The sequence below is a fragment of the Musa acuminata genome, chromosome BXJ3-8 (genome assembly GCF_036884655.1).
Source record: "Musa acuminata AAA Group cultivar baxijiao chromosome BXJ3-8, Cavendish_Baxijiao_AAA, whole genome shotgun sequence".
In the NCBI taxonomy this organism is placed as follows: Eukaryota; Viridiplantae; Streptophyta; class Magnoliopsida; order Zingiberales; family Musaceae; genus Musa; species Musa acuminata.
In genome coordinates this window covers 8616285-8634704 of record NC_088356.1, presented here as the reverse complement: position 1 = coordinate 8634704, position 18420 = coordinate 8616285, and the positions used below count along the sequence as shown (strand labels likewise).

The 18420-nt window shown below is 41.7% G+C and overlaps 2 protein-coding genes across 2 annotated transcripts; both read left to right on the top strand.

Annotated features, from left to right (window-relative positions):
• Positions 1-3700: 3700 nt before the first annotated feature.
• Positions 3701-10396, top strand: LOC103993213 (COP9 signalosome complex subunit 1). The gene is made up of 6 exons (XM_009413187.3): positions 3701-4233; positions 6450-6770; positions 8766-8882; positions 8974-9059; positions 9545-9779; positions 9945-10396. The coding sequence occupies exons 1-6, from the start codon at positions 3805-3807 to the stop codon at positions 10119-10121; spliced, it is 1365 nt and encodes a 454-aa protein (XP_009411462.2). The 5' UTR covers positions 3701-3804; the 3' UTR covers positions 10122-10396.
• A 1016-nt stretch (positions 10397-11412) lies between these two features.
• LOC103993215 (protein IQ-DOMAIN 22-like) lies at positions 11413-14214 on the top strand. Its single transcript, XM_065162889.1, has 5 exons — positions 11413-11552; positions 11661-12165; positions 12959-13153; positions 13242-13313; positions 13386-14214. The coding sequence occupies exons 2-5, from the start codon at positions 11725-11727 to the stop codon at positions 14103-14105; spliced, it is 1428 nt and encodes a 475-aa protein (XP_065018961.1). The 5' UTR covers positions 11413-11552; positions 11661-11724; the 3' UTR covers positions 14106-14214.
• The last annotated feature ends 4206 nt before the right edge of the window (positions 14215-18420 follow it).

Genomic DNA, 18420 nt, shown 5'->3' with positions numbered 1-18420 from the left:
TTCGTTATCTTAAACGAATGTAACATATATAACAGAGACACCTTATGTGGTATCGAATGCTCTTATGTCTTATATGAATGATTCGCCCAATACCTTAGAGTGTATGTCTATAATTCTCTTTTATAAACAAATATATCATGTACAAAGGGCATATTGTGGGGTACATCGGAGTGTTTCAAATTTTTTTTTATTCTAGGCGAGCATATCACATATAAATGTAACATCTGTCGAGTGCCTCATATGCCTTTTTATCATAGGTATATACATTAAGAACAAAGGAGATATTTTCAAATGCATCATATATTAATTTTTTTTATCCTAAATAGATACATTCATACATAAGGGGGATACCTTGGAGTATGTTGAATGCCTAAACATTTCAAATCATATACTTTTGGGGTGGTCAAGCATTTCAAATATTATTTATCTTGGACGAATACATTATATACAAACGAGATATTTTAGGATGCGTAGGGTGTTTTAAATAATTTAATAGTCGTGGTCTTATCATATACAAATGAGATGTATTTGGGTGCTTTGAATGCTTCAAATTTTTTTTTGTCTTGAGTGGAGATATATATATATATATATATATATATATATATATATATATATATATATATATATATATATATATATAAAAGATGCTTTGGGGTGTGTTGAGTGTTACAACACAATAAGTTTTTGTATAAACAAATTATTTCTTAACATAAAAAAATTTTAAATAGATGCAAAAGGTTTTTTTTAACAAGGAAGCATATAGAGTTAGGCAAAGTTGGGCTTATGAACCCGAGAATTAGTCAGACTAGTTTGAGCCAACCTAGAATGATTGGGCTGGTCATACCCGATTTGACTTATGTAGATATTGGACCCACGTGAACCTACTCTAGGTTGATTTGGCTATTTGACCTATCATGAGCTTACTCAACCTGAACTAGCCAAATTGACCAAACTAGGTTGGTTGAGCAATTTGACCCTGTATGAGATGGTTGAGTCAAGTTGACCCAACACAAAAGCTTTGTGAGCATGCTTGGATGAGGTGTGTATATGATCTAGTAAGATATGCTTTGAGAAACATACACAGATAAATCTTTTATGTAGTTATGTTAGTAATATAAAAAAAAACTATATTATTATAGTTTGAGACTTCAAAATCTCATTCTTTATATTTTACCCTAATCACTGATACGATAGTGGTGTATCAAACTCATTTACTGTGGGTTCAAAATTTCATATAACATATTTTTAAATGTGTCAACTAGTTTTGTTAATAAAAACTTTGATAGTTTATCATAAGATCATATATGATGATAAAGGATTATCACACATGAACAAATGATCAAGAATTCAAGTCATAAAGATTGTAGAGTTTTTTTTTCATGTTGAGACTAAGTTGGTCACAAGTTTAATATGGTGAGGTTAAAAGGAAAAGGGATTAATACAGGAAGAAGACCTATTGTAAAAAGTCATCTTGATGACGATTAGGAGATGATATCAAGTTAAAGATATCTCGAAGGTATAATTAGGTTAAAATAGTCATCTTAAGAATATGATCATATAAACAATTATCTTGATTAATAATTATCTTGAAGATAATTATCCTGAAGGAGCTGTTGTCATAGTAATGCGACTAACATGAAGAGCAATTATTTTGAAGGTGTGGTTGACTTAAGAAAGCGATTAACATAGAGAGACCAAATCACTATGGGCTTAGGAGAGTAGGGTGTGAACTTATTATAATCTTTGGCACCCATTGCACCTATGATGACATGACATAGTGAAATTGTGAAGGCAAAAGCTATATAGAATACTTTTCTTTGTGTCACTTCTTAATGTTGTCTTTTTTCTTTTCTCAGACATAAAGGACTTTGGTTGCTATATGGTTATTTGTCCTTTGCAGTAACAAAAAGAATCTTTGAGTGTCAACGAGTTCCTTTTGTCAGTTGGAGTATTTTCACTAAGAATGGTCGGAAATGTCTTACACATAAACGTGTTGGATGTGGCATATAGGGCTATTTGCCTCATGAGTACAATAACATGCTTTGAGAGGTGGGAGCTTCCATAAAGGCTCTCTAGATCGATCGAGCAGATAAAATTTTTGAAAGAATATATTCCTCTTAAATATAATAAGCGAAAGAGAATTAGTTCCAAAGTGTCGTTTTGTTGAGTTCTTTCGCTTACGTCTCGTGCTCGTGTCATCGAGTTATTTGTCTATTTCTCATAATTATTTATGTAAAATAAGATTTATCTTGTTAATGAAGTTTGCTAAGATTAGGTTAGAGGTAGTTGAGATTGAAATAAATTGATTTCTTCAAGAAGCACTCCTAGTGTTGATTGACCTTTCAAGTGGTTATAATGTCTTAAGAAGAACTTGTAATATTTTATTGACTAAAAGGATAACTAATATGAGATTTCTTATAATGCTTAGAATTAGCTTCGATTGAAGAATTTCTTATGGCTGATAAACATTACTTATTGTTGTTAGCTGCTTGAATTTGTGGATGAAGCCAAAGAAGACCTCAATAAGAATAATCAGTTTGGTTAGATTTCTGGTTAGAAAAAAAAGAAAAATCTATGATCACTCAAGACGTATTGTTGGTAGCATATGCTTAGATATTGGGGAAGTAGATAATTCTTACCTCTATAGTTAGAATAATAGTCGAGAAGGGTTTTTTTTACGATATGCTTTGTGGGATAACCTATGCTCACTTTTTCTACGATATTATCTTGAGAGCTCTCATAGTACAAATTTGATAAAGTCAAATTTGATCATCAATTTAAGTTAGCAAAATTAATTTGGTTGTGTCGTATTTTGAATACTATTTTATTCGGAAGAGAGAAATCTCAAGTATTTAGGATTTATCGTATTCTTAATTGGCTTTGATGCTTATCCTGCCTTCAAGCCATTTTTACTAACTTTCCAATAAAAATATTAGATAGATTACAACAAAACTTTCAACACAAACCAATAGAAAGGTATAAGGACACATACTATTGGAAAATGGAGTTCCAATCCTACTTTTTAGATGTCGATAGGAGGAATTTTTCCATAGTTAAAAATATTTGTATTCCATCTCCCTTATCTTATATAATATTTTATATTCATATATTATATAATATTTTATATAAAAATATTATGTTAGGATTTTTTTAAAATAAAACCTCTTTGATAATTAAATTAATGTGTTTGTGAGTTTTTAAAGATCATAAGTAAATTCATTTTTTTTCATGTATATAAGGAGATTATTTTATATATGATCATTTTTATAATCACGAGTTTAATTATTTAATATTATTCTTTATATGTTTTATTGACATAAAATGTAGAGTAGATGTTTCATCATGTCTGTGTGTTCAATAGATATTTATAATATTTCATATGTCAACTGTTAATTGATAGAAAATAATAATTATATATTTAATATTTTAATGTACCTCTCAATATAGTTTTGTTAACTTTCACTAGTAATTATTTTATGGTATAAATTGTTTAGGAAATTAAGATATTCGTATGAAAATCTCGCATTCCGCGTGGAGATAAAATCATCGAACTGAGACGACACTAATGACCCTCACATCTTTGATTCACGCATCTCAAAGCAACACTTAGCAATGGGTATCGTATCTGACGGTCAGAAATGCCTGACCTTACTTGGATACTATACCTTCGGGCTTAAAACTATTTGTATCGGAGAGAGGAGCCTTCGTTACCGATCGCAGCATCACGCGATTCTGCTAGGGTTTTGCGAAGCCATTCTCCGCGCCTCGAAGCCAAGGAGAAGGGGTGACGCGAGGGAAGAGGCCATGGAGGGCGACGATGAGGCCACGTTCGCGGCGGCGACGGGCTACGAGGCGATGTACGCCAACGGCGACGCCGGTGACGACCCGCGCCTGCCGCCAACACCAAGGTCGGGCAAGGCGGCCGTGGGCAGCGGAGGAGATCTGATGGACGTGGAGGCCTACGCGGCGCTATACACCGGCAGGACTAAGGTGGCGCGGCTGCTCTTCATCGCCGAGCGGTGCGGCAACGAGGGCATGCAGCTGGAGGCCTTCCGCTTGGCCCACGACGAGATCAAGAAGGGGGAGGACTCCCACCTCTACCGCGAGGCCATGGCCAAGATCGGCGATCGGCTCGGTCCGCGGTATGCCATCGACCAGGTCTGGGCAGACGCCGTCGATCGCCGGGCGGAAGTGCGGAAGGAGAAGCTCGAGAACGAGCTTAATATCTATAAGGTGCGTTCCGCCTTCATCTTTCTCTCCGATTCTTGTCGCCCTTGGTGAAAACCCCCCGATCTGTTCTTCGTGACTCCTGGTGAAATGATCCACAACCTTGTAATAGGGCTTGTACGGTTCAGCCGCAGTGCCCTAGAAGTAGGGATTGACCATGCTAGATAATAGTTTAAGGAATAAGGTATGGCATTCTAATGAGGAGATCATTAATCATGCTTGAGATTGCCATCTGAAGTTTGCATGACAATATGACAGACCGTAAGATGTTTAGACTCTATATTTTTCAAGCGAATTATTTTATTTTATTGTAGTGATTAGTCAAATACTTATTTTCTTTTCAGTACTCATAAGTTCTTAGCACACATCTTAAGGAAAAAGAAACTAAACTTTGCTGAAAGGAACTAAATCTAAACGAAACATCACGTTTCTTAAACTTGATCAAACTTAGCCAACTAACTCGCAACCCGATTCCCCTTATGGAGTACGTGCGAAACCTGAAATCCCATAAATTCCTTTGAAAGAAATACAATGATCCACCGAGATTTAAAATCCTCCAAGGATGAGTGCTCCTTGCCTGCAACAAATTAGCCAAAGCAGTATAGTCTTTCTGGCATGTGTCATCCCTTAAGGCTGTTTCACAGTATAAGCTGTCTCTACCGGTCAAGTACTTGCACCAAAAAAATAATACCTGCAATAGTCTCATCTTGGATCACAAAATCGATACCCTCATCAATTTCATGATCCTAATTAAGTTCGAACCATCTCACGTCATGATGATCCCATCTATACTTCTAAGACAAATCACATTTGGCACCTCAGACTCTGGCTTCAACACCGAGCTATGGAATGAAGCCACAGTCTACCAATCAACACATTAAGCTTGGGATGAATGCTATGGAATGGATTATCATTCCAAACCTTCCAAAGCACCCACAACCCTTCAGCAATCAGGACCTCACGCGTGGAAGCATTGTTGTTGGATAAATTGGCACTCTCACACAACCAAGCTTCCTCTTGCTGCTGGCCAAAATTTTGGAAATACACATTGAGAAGTTTCTTGAGAATCTTCCCAAACTCAATAACAAAACCACATTAAAAATATCCTAGCACAAACCTTAAATTTTTTATATTACTAGTGAAAGTTGAAATTATGAAAGTCATAGATGCAAAGATTTTAATTTTGAATGATACCGTTCGTATCGGGCGGTACGTACTAGTTCACTAGCAGATCGGTACGCAGACCGCTCGCTACCGAGCAGTATCAACCTGGCTGTGGCCTGACTGCGGTGAGGGAAGAAGAAGCGTCGAGGGAGAAGAGGGAGAAGGCACTCGAAGAAGAGGAGAATCGGGAGAACCTCGACGCTTCCTGATCCGACGTTGCCCACCCTCGACGATCCCGATCTAGGAGGTAACGAAGAGGTGACGGCTCAACTTCTTATTTGTCGCGTTCTTCGTTGAAGGTCGAAGACTCCTGCGGCCTTCGCCACGTTCTTTGCCGAAGGTCGGAGATGTCTGCGGCCTTCGACGTCTTCGCCAAACACTGCAGATGAGGAGAAGATGGTCTTCTCCTCATCTACACGATGAGGAGAAGAAAAAGGAAAGCGATGTCGTCGAGGTAGCGAACACCTCCTTAAATATATATATATATATATATATAGTGGTATACTTTGGCTTATTGCTCAGTACGTCCGTACCGTATCATACCAAGCAAAGTTTGAAACTCCGGTACGGTATGAAATTACGAACCTTACATAGATGTATCTAAATGTATCATTAAAGCTTGAATGATTATTATCTTAAGAATCTTATTTAGAGCATATATGAATAATTTATTTCCTCTTTCCACTTCTAACATCATAGTGTATTGCTGTAAGCATCTTTAATCTTCACTATCTGCCTGAATTTGTTGAAGATATAGCGTGTACACATGATTGTCAAGTCCTCTGTCAACTTTTTAACTTGATCTTGATAATTTTAAATTTCCTTTTATTGTCCTAGCTAATGCTTGATTTTAAATTACCTTAGCAAGTTTGACTGATCTTGATTTTTTTCCCTTAAGGTATGTACTTATGAAGTTCTTAAAATCATTGTCTTAATGTATCAATACATTGTTAGAAGCTCTTGTGTGATGCTTCCTCTTAAGTTCATGTACTATTTCATTATCTTATGTTTTTGTCTCTTCATGAATTATCAACTGTCTTCTTGAACTTTTTGTGCAGACAAATTTGATCAAAGAAAGCATCAGAATGGGTTACAATGATTTAGCAGATTTTTTCTATGCTCATGGTCAGCTTGGTGATGCCTTCAAGAATTATGTTCGTACACGTGACTATTGCACTACCTCAAAACACATTGTCCACATGTGTTTGAATGTTATTCTGGTCAGCATCGAGTTGAGCCAGTTCATGCATGTCTCCAATTATGTCAGTAAAGCAGAGCAAACACCAGAACAGTTGGATCCTGTAACCCATTCAAAACTGCGATGTGCTGCAGGGTTGGCTCACCTAGAAACAAAAAAATATAAGCTTGCAGCTCGCAAGGTAAGTTTGTTGCAACATTTGTATCTTTTAATGTCATTGTTAATATCATCTAATGATGTCAAAAGCACTAGGCACTATACTATCCCTTATTGGTCATTGCGCTAGGCACTCGCCTAGGTACTTGCCCAAGCAAAGCAAAGGTAATCAAGAATATAACTCTAACCAAAATGAGCTTCATATCATTTTATCAATACAAGAACTTGTTATTGTTCTACCCAAAATATTCCGCTTCTAGTGGTATAGCCACGAAATGTGCAAGTGATAACATTAGTGTCTTTTGGATCCCCTAGATAGGTGTACCTTCACACAAGATCCTTTTTAATGTTAGCTGATGATGTTTTCTTTGACTAACCTATAATTATCATTGTACCTAAATTTTAGCTTAAATTGTCTTGTTAAATTGATTAGTTAAGCCATTAAGAGAAGGATGGAGAAGGGATAGGAAGAGGAGAGAACGGGAAGAGAAAGGAGGGCATCGACAATGCTGATTGCTGTATGCAGAGAAGAAGAGGGACGGGAGAGATGAGAGCGGAGAGGGTCAAGAGAGAGAGAGGAAGGAGAGTAAAAGGAGGAAAGAGGGAATAGACAAGAGACAAAAGATGATGATGATGGCAGCCTAGCATCCATGGAGAGGAGAGAAAGAGGGAGGAAAGAGAGAAGAGGGTTGAAAGAGAAGAGAGAGGTGAGGAAATAAGATATTACTGAATGGAAAGAGAGGCTGGGGGTGGAAGGTCAATGATAAATGATAGGGCAGAGCCTAGTTGTTGGTTATTTGTGGCAGGTGTTTGGTTTGAATCAGGTCCAGATTGGGTTTGGGAGGGAGAAGTTATGCAAGATTATTGTACTGTATTTCTTGTTTGAATAACTCCTATTTGTTTTATAGGTAATTTGCACACATTGTAAATTGTCAATTGGTAACGTTTTCCATAATTCTACATTATTCGTTATGATTTCCCAAGGAAAAAAAAGGAAAGCCGAAAAAGAAGGATTTTCCACTATAAGGAGGTTTCTTCTTGATTGAAAAATGTTGATTAGGCTGAGGAGGGAATTGATAAATTGGATTTGGACCAGGTTGGGGATTTGGGTAGCTCAAGCCAACCCAGATGAGCACTTGGGATGCCTAGCTCTTCTGTTAAGGTAATCACCTAAAATGTGCCTCGCCTAGGATTTATTGAGGTGCTCAGGTCTTGCTTCGCCTAGCCTGAGCATCTAGATAAGCACCCTCTTAATTTCACTGGTATCACCTTTTTGATCAGTCTGACAAGTTACTTCAGTAGTGGCCTTATGGAACTTTCGCGGTATGCTATATGACTTTTATGGTAGGGTCCTTAGATACTGATTCTTGGGAATTTGAAAGATTGTTGTTTTCATATATTTATGGTCTTTATGCCCACCCATTTGTGCCTTCAGAATTCTGATGTGTTATCAATGTAAAGAGTTTGTACCAAGGCTATTAGGCTGATCTTGAACTTAATTTTCAGAACAACATTTCTTTCCTGTTGACTATGTCAAATTAGAAAATATCATAAGAAAATTTTAGGAGATTATTAATAACTGTACTCACGCTACAGAGGTAGTTTTTGTCTATCTGTTTACATTCTGTTATCTCATATTTATTATAATTGGGTGTGACATTGAATTTTTTATTTTCTATTTTGATGCTGAACAGAATATTCAAAGGTTGAACAATGTGTAGGCTTTATTTACTTTCTCCCATCATGTAATTTTTAAGTTTAATTATTTCATCACAATTGATTGAAAGTTTTTCTGATGTTTCTGTTTGTGGAATCTGCTGCTTTTATGGACAATCTGAGGTGAATAGTATTGTAATAACTGCAGTTATGATATCTCTTTAAAATCTAAAATTGCTTTTTTGTTTTGGGGTTCCATTCGTAGATACCTATCATGTTACATCAGTGCCAACATAAATGATGTTTTTTGCTTATTAGGCCCTTTCTTGTATATTCTAATTAATGGTTTCAAATAATTCTACAGTTTTTGGAGACTGGGCATGAACTAGGAAATAACTACACTGAGGTGATAGCACCACAAGATGTTGCTATATATGGTGGGCTTTGTGCGCTTGCTTCTTTTGATCGAACAGAGCTTAAGGTCTTTCCTTGTTTTTTTTAATGTTAATTGTTTTTCCTTCTTACCTTCCGTTCATCCATCCTGTATTTACTGTTTTTTTTTTCCTTGCCAGAACAAAGTCATTGACAATGTTACTTTCAGAAATTTTTTAGAGTTGGTGCCTGAAGTAAGAGAACTTATAAATGACTTCTATGCAAGGTGAGACTGGACTTTTCAGGTTTTTCACCTCTTTGGAGATGAAGTAGAACACAGAAAGATATTGATCATTTGAAAGTTCCTCGACATGTATCCATCTAATTAATTGATGCATCAGTCTTAGTCTAAATTCTTGATCCAGCTTATTTTTTTAGCTTATTTATCATAGATTTCTTATTGTTTGAAGTTCTATGCACTTTTCAGATTCAGGCACTTACCATATGAAAAGATATTTTCACCATGAGATCCATAAGCTTCCTGAAGAAACACATTAGATCCTGCTAAATTAATTCAACATGTTTACATGTTGAATCACTTGCTTAAATTTAGCATTCCTTTAATCTCACTGCAAGTTACATAGTGCTGGATTGCTTTAAAATTTTGTAGGTTGTCACTTAATGGGATATGTGTGCTTTTTAGAGTTCGAGAACTCTAATTTTGGGTTTAACATTTTTTATGCTCATTCTGAGAACAATGTTTCACTGCAGTCGCTATGCCTCATGCCTGGAGTATCTCGAGAACCTTAAACCAAATCTACTACTGGATATCCATTTGCATGATCATGTTGAGACACTTTACACTGAGATTCGCCACAAAGCCATTATTCAGTATACAATTCCATTCATTTCTGTTGATCTGCATACGATGGCTGGTGCCTTCAAAACTAATGTTGTTGGGTTAGAGAAAGAACTGGAAGCTTTAATTACTGATAACCAAATTCAAGTAAGTCGACATCTCTTTTTTTATTGAACCTAAGTATGTCTGTGAAATGCTTGCTTTATATTTGTTGTTAATTAAGAAGATATCCGAATTAGTTCCTTTTTCTGCATGTTAAGTCTCCAGTTTGGTTGGATATGATAACTTTGTTGGTATGTGGATTGGCTACAGGCTCGGATAGATTCTCACAACAAAATTCTTTATGCGAGGCATGCTGATCAAAGAAATGCAACCTTCCAGCGTGTCCTACAAACCGGTGTCGAGTTCGAGAGAGATGTTAGGGCCATGTTGGTCCGTGCAAATTTGGTCAAACATGAATGCATCACCAGGGCAGCAAGGAAACCTTGAAAGCTTAAAGGTGATCTCATGACTGGAGATTTTAGATTTGCACCCACCGTGGATGGAAAATGATTGTTATTCTTTTGCATTGTATTCAAGTCCATTGTACACGTCGGCACATTGATATGTATTTGCAGGACAATGACTCCTGTGCGTCGGTAATCTATTTTGTTGCAATAGCGGTTATGTACATACTTTTGAGGATGAAAACACCTTCACACATATAACCGTTCAGGCAATTATCGGAGTACTTTGCATGTTGATTAACATGACAATTCTTTTTATCTGAAATCTAAGAAAGATGATGAGATTCCGGTCCAGGTTAACTGGTAATTTTACATTCTGGTTTTAGTATAATTCTACTGTGCATAAGCTTTTAGTATAATATTTTGACTAGGAATGGCATTTAATTTTTTTTAATATTTACCGTATGCTTTAATTGACTTAGATTCCAGTCTTGCTCTTTTATAAATTCTGCTTAAAATTATAGCACCGGACATAAAAAGCACTGCTTTTAATGGGTACCCAACTTGTTAGGTGATGGATATCGGGTAAATTAAGGGAAGAAAAGAGGAAGACCACCGTGAACTGGTGCTGACTCTCAATTATTCGGTGGAATGATGACAAATGTTTTAATTACCACTTCATCTTTTCCGTCGTCGGATGTCTTGTCGGTGGTAGTGATAAGCTGTAACGATCTCTGCCTCGGATCACTAACAAACATATTAAATCACATGATCTGGTGCCAGAGGCTGGTCGCTCGTGAACAATCCAAATCTACATCATTAAACTCCTTGGCACATGTTCTCTTCCAAACGTGAAGAACAGAATCGAACTCGCTTTTCCCCCGGTGTATCGTTCTTCATACTCGAATTCGGTTTCTTTTTTTTGGTCTTCCGAGAATAAATCGTGTGAGAATTGAAGAACTCCAACCAAAGCGTCACATCGCCTTTTCCCTGCTCTTCTCTCCCTGTCGTCAGCACCATTGTTGCCTACTTTTGTATGGAACCAGAAGTTGTTGAACAAAAGCAAGACGCCAAGCAGACGCTCGCCGTCGCACATCCATGCCAAAGGACACCCTAAGACTTGGATCACGATCCAACGGTGGCCGAAGCCGCTGCCATTTGCCATCGAACCAGCGTGTAGGCCCTGCAGCGTCGTGTAGCGTGGGTTGCTCACGTGAAGCTAGAAGCGAGTAGCAGCAAGGTCAGCGAATTGTACGGCCGACACAGCGGACGAGGAGGAAGCGGATGCAGGGCTATCCCGGTACTTCACGTGAGAACGCGTTCTTCTTCGTTGAACATTAGGTTGGGTATTACCACGACAATTACAGGTTGAGAGAAAGAGAGAGATAGCGTGAGAGAGCTGATGTTAATATAAATGAGAGTTATGAGAGTGCTCCGTCCCCCCACGCTGTAGTCTCCCTGCCCTGACTACTTGGTACACTTTTCCCACTCTTCCAAGTCTTCTTCTTTCCTTCGCCTTTCTCCTTTTTCTCGTTTCGGATTTGATTTCCCGCTCTTTGGTTGTCCTTTTCGTGTATTACAGGCGGAACAGGGCCGGGCCATAACCGGAGAGCTTGGGTCACCGCTTGCGGTGGAGCGGTGAGCGGATGGGACGCGCCGCGAGGTGGCTCCGGGGGCTCCTGGCGGGGAAGAAGGCCGACCGCGGCGAGCGCCCGGCGGAACACAAGGAGAAGCGGAGGTGGGGCTTCGTGACATCGTTCCGGGAGAAGGAGCGGCGGCCGCAGCAGCGGAGGGGAGAGCCTCCGCGGCCAGCGGCCTCCGAGGAGCGGAAGGGGCCGCACATGGACGCGCCGAGGCCGTATCGGGCGGCAGCCGCGCCAGTGGTGAACGAGGAGGAGCAGAACAAGCGGGCGATCGCAGTCGCGGCCGCGACTGCGGCGGTGGCCGAGGCCGCGGTGGCCGCGGCGCAGGCGGCGGCCGTGGTGGTGAGACTGACGAGCAGCGGGCGGCCTGTGACGGGGCTCGTCTGCGGGAAGCGGGAGAAGTGGGCGGCGGTCAAGATCCAGTCTGCATTCCGTGGTTATCTGGTTAGTCTTCCCCCCTTTCTCTTCCCTTCTCTCGATATCAACTTGAAGAGTGAGGGAAAAATTACTGAAAGTTTCAATTGAGAACACTTCGCAACGATTGGAACCATAAAGTTCGAAGTTTGATGTGAATCTACAAGAAAATCCGCTTCTTTTCCATCTTAAGCTCTTCATTTTCTTATCATATTACATCTTTTTTGTGTGAACTGAGTGTATCATTTGGAGTTACTGCTCGAAGCTGCAAGATGCGATTTCACCCCCAAATTGCACTCCATTGATCTCGGATTAACTAAGCATTTGGATACTTGCACGCCATGGGTAAAGCTTTGGCCTGTGATTCCAATGGCTCCTTTTACCTCAAAGTTGCCATCTTTTTGCATCGCAGACCTTCCCTCCTCCTTTTAGTTGGCTCAAGCTCTCTCTCTCTCTCTCTCTCTCTCGCAGAGGGGAAAGTGACATGGTTCATTTAAGCATAGCTCTTTTGCTCCGTCGCTTTAGCTTTTGCATTTATAGTATCATCTCGCGGTGGTAATAGCCACAAATGGACTTAGAATCATAGCCGCCTTCTTTGTCATAGGGTTCTTCTCTCGTGTTTGCAATGATCACTGTGACGCCATGAATTCTCTGGTCCTGTCTGAGAAAGATGGCTATTTTTTGGGCTTGATTCCCTACTCACAACTAGTGCGGTATCAACGCGCCAATCCGATTTCTTCAGCAAATGAGCCTATTTCCCTGTTTGCTGAAATTTATTGCATATTTTTTTGGGTTAGATGACTGATTAATCGGTTCTGCGAAGGCAAGGAGAGCACTGAGGGCGCTGAGAGGGCTGGTGAAGCTCCAGGCGTTGGTCAGAGGCAACATCGTGAGGAAACAGGCCGCAGAGACTCTGCGATGCATGCAGGCGTTGGTGCGAGTCCAGGCCCGAGCTCGGGCATGCCGAGCCCTCCGCTCCGAGAGGAGCAGGCCTGAGAAAGCTCCTCGACCTCATGCTGTAAGTTTTCTTCTCCGATCCCTGTTCTTCTAATCGTCGTTCCTTTTCCAGTTCGATCGCTCCGGAGTGTTTGCCTTTTTGCGTTCAGGGTCCTCCAACTCCTGAGAAATACGAACCGAGTGTTCGAACAAATGCCACTGATAGGTCCTGCATGCTCAAGGTAAATCTCAGTTCTTGAACCCTGGTGTTGGAGGTTGCGTGAGTGATCGCTTCATGCTGCTGTCGTCTGCAGAGGAACTCTTCGAAGCCCGCTGGAAGGGACGCAGTCGATTGCGACAGAGCAGATATGGCAGCATGGAACTGGCTGGATCGGTGGATGGAGGAGAGGTATTGGGACCGTCGAGAAGCCGCCAAGAAGGCAGGAAGCTTCGCGTCCATGGACGACGAGAGGAACGCTAAGATCCTGGAAGTAGACCCTGGGAAGCCACAATTCCGCCAAAAGAGGAGCAGCCACCACCAGCACTCGTGCTCCAGCTTGACCTCAGAGCACAACAGCCGCGGCTTCACGGCCGCCGCACCCGACTCGCCCTCGAAGGACTCCACCACCCTCCACCACTCTGTTCCCAGCCCTTCCTCCGTCGACATGCAGCAATGCCTGGGCTCCCTCAGGTTCCCGATAGAGTCCGGCGTCGGTGAAAGCCCGCAGTTCTACTCTGCCTCATCCCTCCCCGGCAACGCGAGGAAGGGCCTCTTCACGCCTTCGCGGAGCGAGTGCTCGCGCAGCCTCTTCAATGGATACGCAGACTGCCCGAACTACATGGCCAACACGGAGTCGTCGAAGGCGAAAGCGCGGTCTCAGAGCGCACCGAAGCAGAGGCCCGAGAGCGAAAAGCCTGGTTCTCTCAAAAGATCATCAGCTCAAAGCTCGTCTTCTCTGCGCGCCAAGTTCTCGAGCAAGGCCTACCCTGGATCAGGCAGGTTGGACAGGTTAGGGATGCCTCTCAGAATCTGATGACCTCGAACACAAAATCCTGCTTCACAGATTCATGGCTGTTCTTGAATGATGTCAAACTAACAATGTCATCTTGTATCTATCTAGTTCAAATCTGTGATTTCCTCGAGTCAACAGTGTTGATCCAATTAAAATCAGAGGACAAAGCAGGTCGGGGGTTTGAATGGTGTCGGTGGGGGATTGCCGGCTACTCCACGTTCTCTCCATTAACGAGGCATTCAATCGAGCGACTGCTACCTGATCGTGCCATTCCACCGATTCCAATGCTTTAGTGTTTCCCCAGGCCTTTGTTTGTTCCATGGAAGCAAGTGACTGTAATCTTACGAGTCCAATCGCGTGGATCCGACGGCCCCGTGGAAGGAAGAAGGGACTCCTCGTCTCCACCGCACTCCTCTGCCTCCCCACCTCCGAGTACGTACGCGTGGATGGATGGCTGCTGTTCGCGATAGGTTTGGCGTAGCTGTTGGGTCCAAAGATTACCGAGTGTGTTCTTCGCAACATGGTCAGCGACCTCACACCGGCTATTAGGAGCGGTGGCAGCGGCCGTGCGTGTAGATCGTCCTTATCGATACGTGTTCCGGAGGGGGAGGGACCAAAATAGAATGCAACGCTGGCTCAAGCCGTCGGCGACAACACCGGCATGGAGGTGACTTGGAATGTAGCGTTCCACGTTCTGATCCATGGCCATGGAACAGGGGCTATCTGTTGTTACCGCCGTTGGTATTGGGACGGTGAATTGTGCGGAGGGGATGAGCCTTTAATTTAGTTATCATTAGTCAACTTAAACTAAAAGATATTTCAATAATAATATCAAACTCGTAAAGTCTCATAATATAAAGATCACTTAAATCAAGATATATAAAGAGTACTTAAATCAAGATCTATATGCCACCATCAAAGTCTATAAAGAGTCCTATTTTTAACTAAGCTAAGAGTGTTTATAATTTTTATTAAGGTTTTTTAATATTCTTCTATTTTTAATCATATCATTAATAAATAATTAATTTATCTCTTCTAACAATATGTAGTATATGCTCAATAAAACCTAATTATTCATAAATAAAAAAAAATTATTTTATTTTTATAACTCATACATACATCTTAGTATTCTCATCTTAGTAAGACACATTTCTTATGTCTAACACTCGTATCAAAAAAATTATTATTGATCTAATAACTATTTTATAATTTTTTTATTCACAAAACTATTTGATGATCACAAACGACCCTAAATTAAAAGATATTAAAATATCTAAAACATGCATAATATTTTTATATAATAATAAAATTATAAAGATGTCAATATCAACTAATAATAAAGTAATACTTAATTGATGGTGATTAACTATAATATATATATATATATATATATATATATATATATATATATATATGATTTAAAAGATTTATCACAACATCTCTAGTTCATTAAGGATTGAACTCGCTAGCCATAATTTATCTACTCAAAGGAGCAATCTGAAGGCGAGTACATCTCTCGGTCGGGGTGGTCGAACATCCGAAGGCGACCGCGCTCCTGCACACAAGGATCTCGTCGAGTCGTTCCCAACTTTGGCCCCTCAACGACTAAGTTAACGATTGTTCTTCCTTTCTTTTTTTTGTCTCCCCTTAACCAAATGCCAATCAGGGATTTTTATACTATTGTATGAGGGTCGACCGTACACGGGTTTGGTGCGACATTCGATCCCCGAGGGGTGATGTGGTATTTTCGTGCAATCGTCATTCCAAAATGCACGGAACGACATCATACGATGTCGTCTCGAGCTTTCCGAGACGGGATGTGCCAAGGAGTGCCTTGGTACCGATCATGTTTGGCGTATTGACACGGACTTAGCTGGTTTTGCCTAAGTCGTGCGGCACCCTTGCGTGTCCGTCCGCAAAGGTCAGCCTCTCCGAAGCCTCCCATTGTCCCATAGGACCACCAAAAGAGAGAACGAGTTAGAGAGAACGCCTCAATCGGGATCCACAAGCAAACATCTCCGAAAGAACACTTCATAGACAATGCAAATTACAAACAGACTTTACAAGCTCTGAACAGTGGCACAACAAAGGGTAAAATGATCCATTACAGACCGAAAATCTCTCACACGTGTCCACATGACACAACCTTTATTTACAAGCCTAAAGAGACCACCAACCTTACTAAAATGGGCTTATAGGCCTTCAGCCGCCCCTTTACATTTTGTACAAGGCATGAACATGCCAAAAGACACGGACATACATAAGCATTACATCAAACACCCTGTTTCGAAGTTTGTCCGTGACATTCTCCCCCACTTATCCCTTCGACGTCCTCGTCGAAGCCTTTGTGAACACTACAACTCTTCGCCTTTTGCTAAGTCTTCAATCTTCCGCTCCAGCTGCAATGCGCCACCTGGCTCCCAGCTGCTCTCTGCTGCTGTTTTTGAGTAGTCGAACCTTTGATCCGCCATGCTGCTGCAACTCACCAATGACTCTGACTCTAGTGTGGGGTTGGTTGAGTTGTGTTGATCCTTGTTGATTCCTGCGGATCTCCCAGATGAAGGAAAAGACCATCCTTACTGCGCTAGTCTCTCAAAATTTCACATGCTGCTTGAACTGGGTGGATGTTTGTTGGAGCTTTAACGAGCATCGTCTCGCAAACTTCTGAAGTTTTGGGTCCTTCCTCCACAAAATCTACTCATTGACTCTTCTTTCAGTTAGTTGTCACATCCAAGTAGGTTCGCATCACTTCCGCTTTCGATTGGCATTTCGTTGGGAAATGAAGCGGACAATCTACTCTCAGTAGTGCTGATCACCGTTGGTGAGGATTTGACAACTATTGTCTTCAATTAACTTCGAAGGGTCTTTGAACTTGTGCAGAGCTCCTCTGCTGGATAGATAAGAGAATTGGGGTACTCGGTTTCGCCCATTCTCTTAAGAGTTGAGAAGGCAAAGGTTACTTGGCTTCGCCCGCCTCCTCGAGGTTGTACTTCATGCATCGAGCTGGTTACTGGCCTTCGCTTGCTCTTTGCTCACACTTCTGAAGCACTTGAAGTGTTTGCACTCCTTGCGTTGAGTTAGTTACTGTGATTCACCTTCTCAATGCCATTGAACTTCTGGAATGCAGGAAGTTTTCACCCCAACTTAGAGAAATTCTCTGATAGATGAGGTCGCCTCTGGGATTGTACCGTCTTCTCCATCAACCCTGCCGCCTACTCCACTGAGTAGCAAAGGTACAGCACCGCGTACTGCCTGCTTCGTTCCTTGGTCGTGCACTCTTGCATGACCCGAAGTCCTTCACTTACGACTATCTTGATGAGAAACTTGTTGACACCGGTCTTATGAAGTTTCTTGGCCTCTGCCCTTCCGCCTTGTCTCGATACTTGGAGATTGCCTCTGCATGCTCCACCTCCTCAGCCCCTTTCACGACCAAGCGCTCTCCCTCCACGAGAGCAAGGGATCAATGACTTTGACGGAAGCCTCTGCGGTACAATGGCGCTGCCATGCCCATGGCCCTACTATCCGTCGCCTCGCCTCTGCATCCCTTTTCTTCACGATCAGTAGACATGTCTCCGTGGCACTCCTCTAAGTCCACCTCCATTCTGACTGATGCTTGATTTTGGGTAGCTAAGTCCCTCTGGACTCGTCGTCGCTTCCTTGCCCCTTTCGACCCCCTGCTTCAACACCTCTGTGTTCTCCAAGCAGCTCCCTTTGGTCGATGGAAAGACAGACTGCACTCCCATGCATGGCCTCTACCATCGCATTATAGGTTTTGCACCGATTTTGTTCTCCTTAGCTTCCTTGGTAGCAACGTTCGCTTACTCGACCTTGTCCTCTGACTTGTCGGGCTCCCTTAAGCGAATATGAGCTCTGGAGCAGTCCAACTCTCTAGCTGCTTCGATCATACCTCTGCATGATCAAGTCCCTCCCATGGAACTCACTGGTACTTGCATTCGAACTATTCCCTTGGTGGAACACAACCCCCATATGCTGATGACCAAGGTTTTCATCCGCTGCAAAATTCGATGCACGCACGGAAGACCCGCCTCTGCGGTACCATGGCCTTCACTCCTTGAACCCATAGCCCTTCTTGCCGTCGTGTTGTTCACTGAAGTGGGGCTCCCAGTAGCTCCCGATCATACCTCCGTATGATCTAGTCCCTCACGGGGCACTATCGTGTGTATCGCATTGCCACGAACTGTTCCACCACGATCCGCTGCACCATGTCGCCTCCTGGTGACATTTCCATTGCATTCTGATCCTTGTGGAATAAACTCGAATTGTGAACCCTCCATGTGTGGCCTCTGCCAATACATCGCTAGGTCTCTTCCACCTT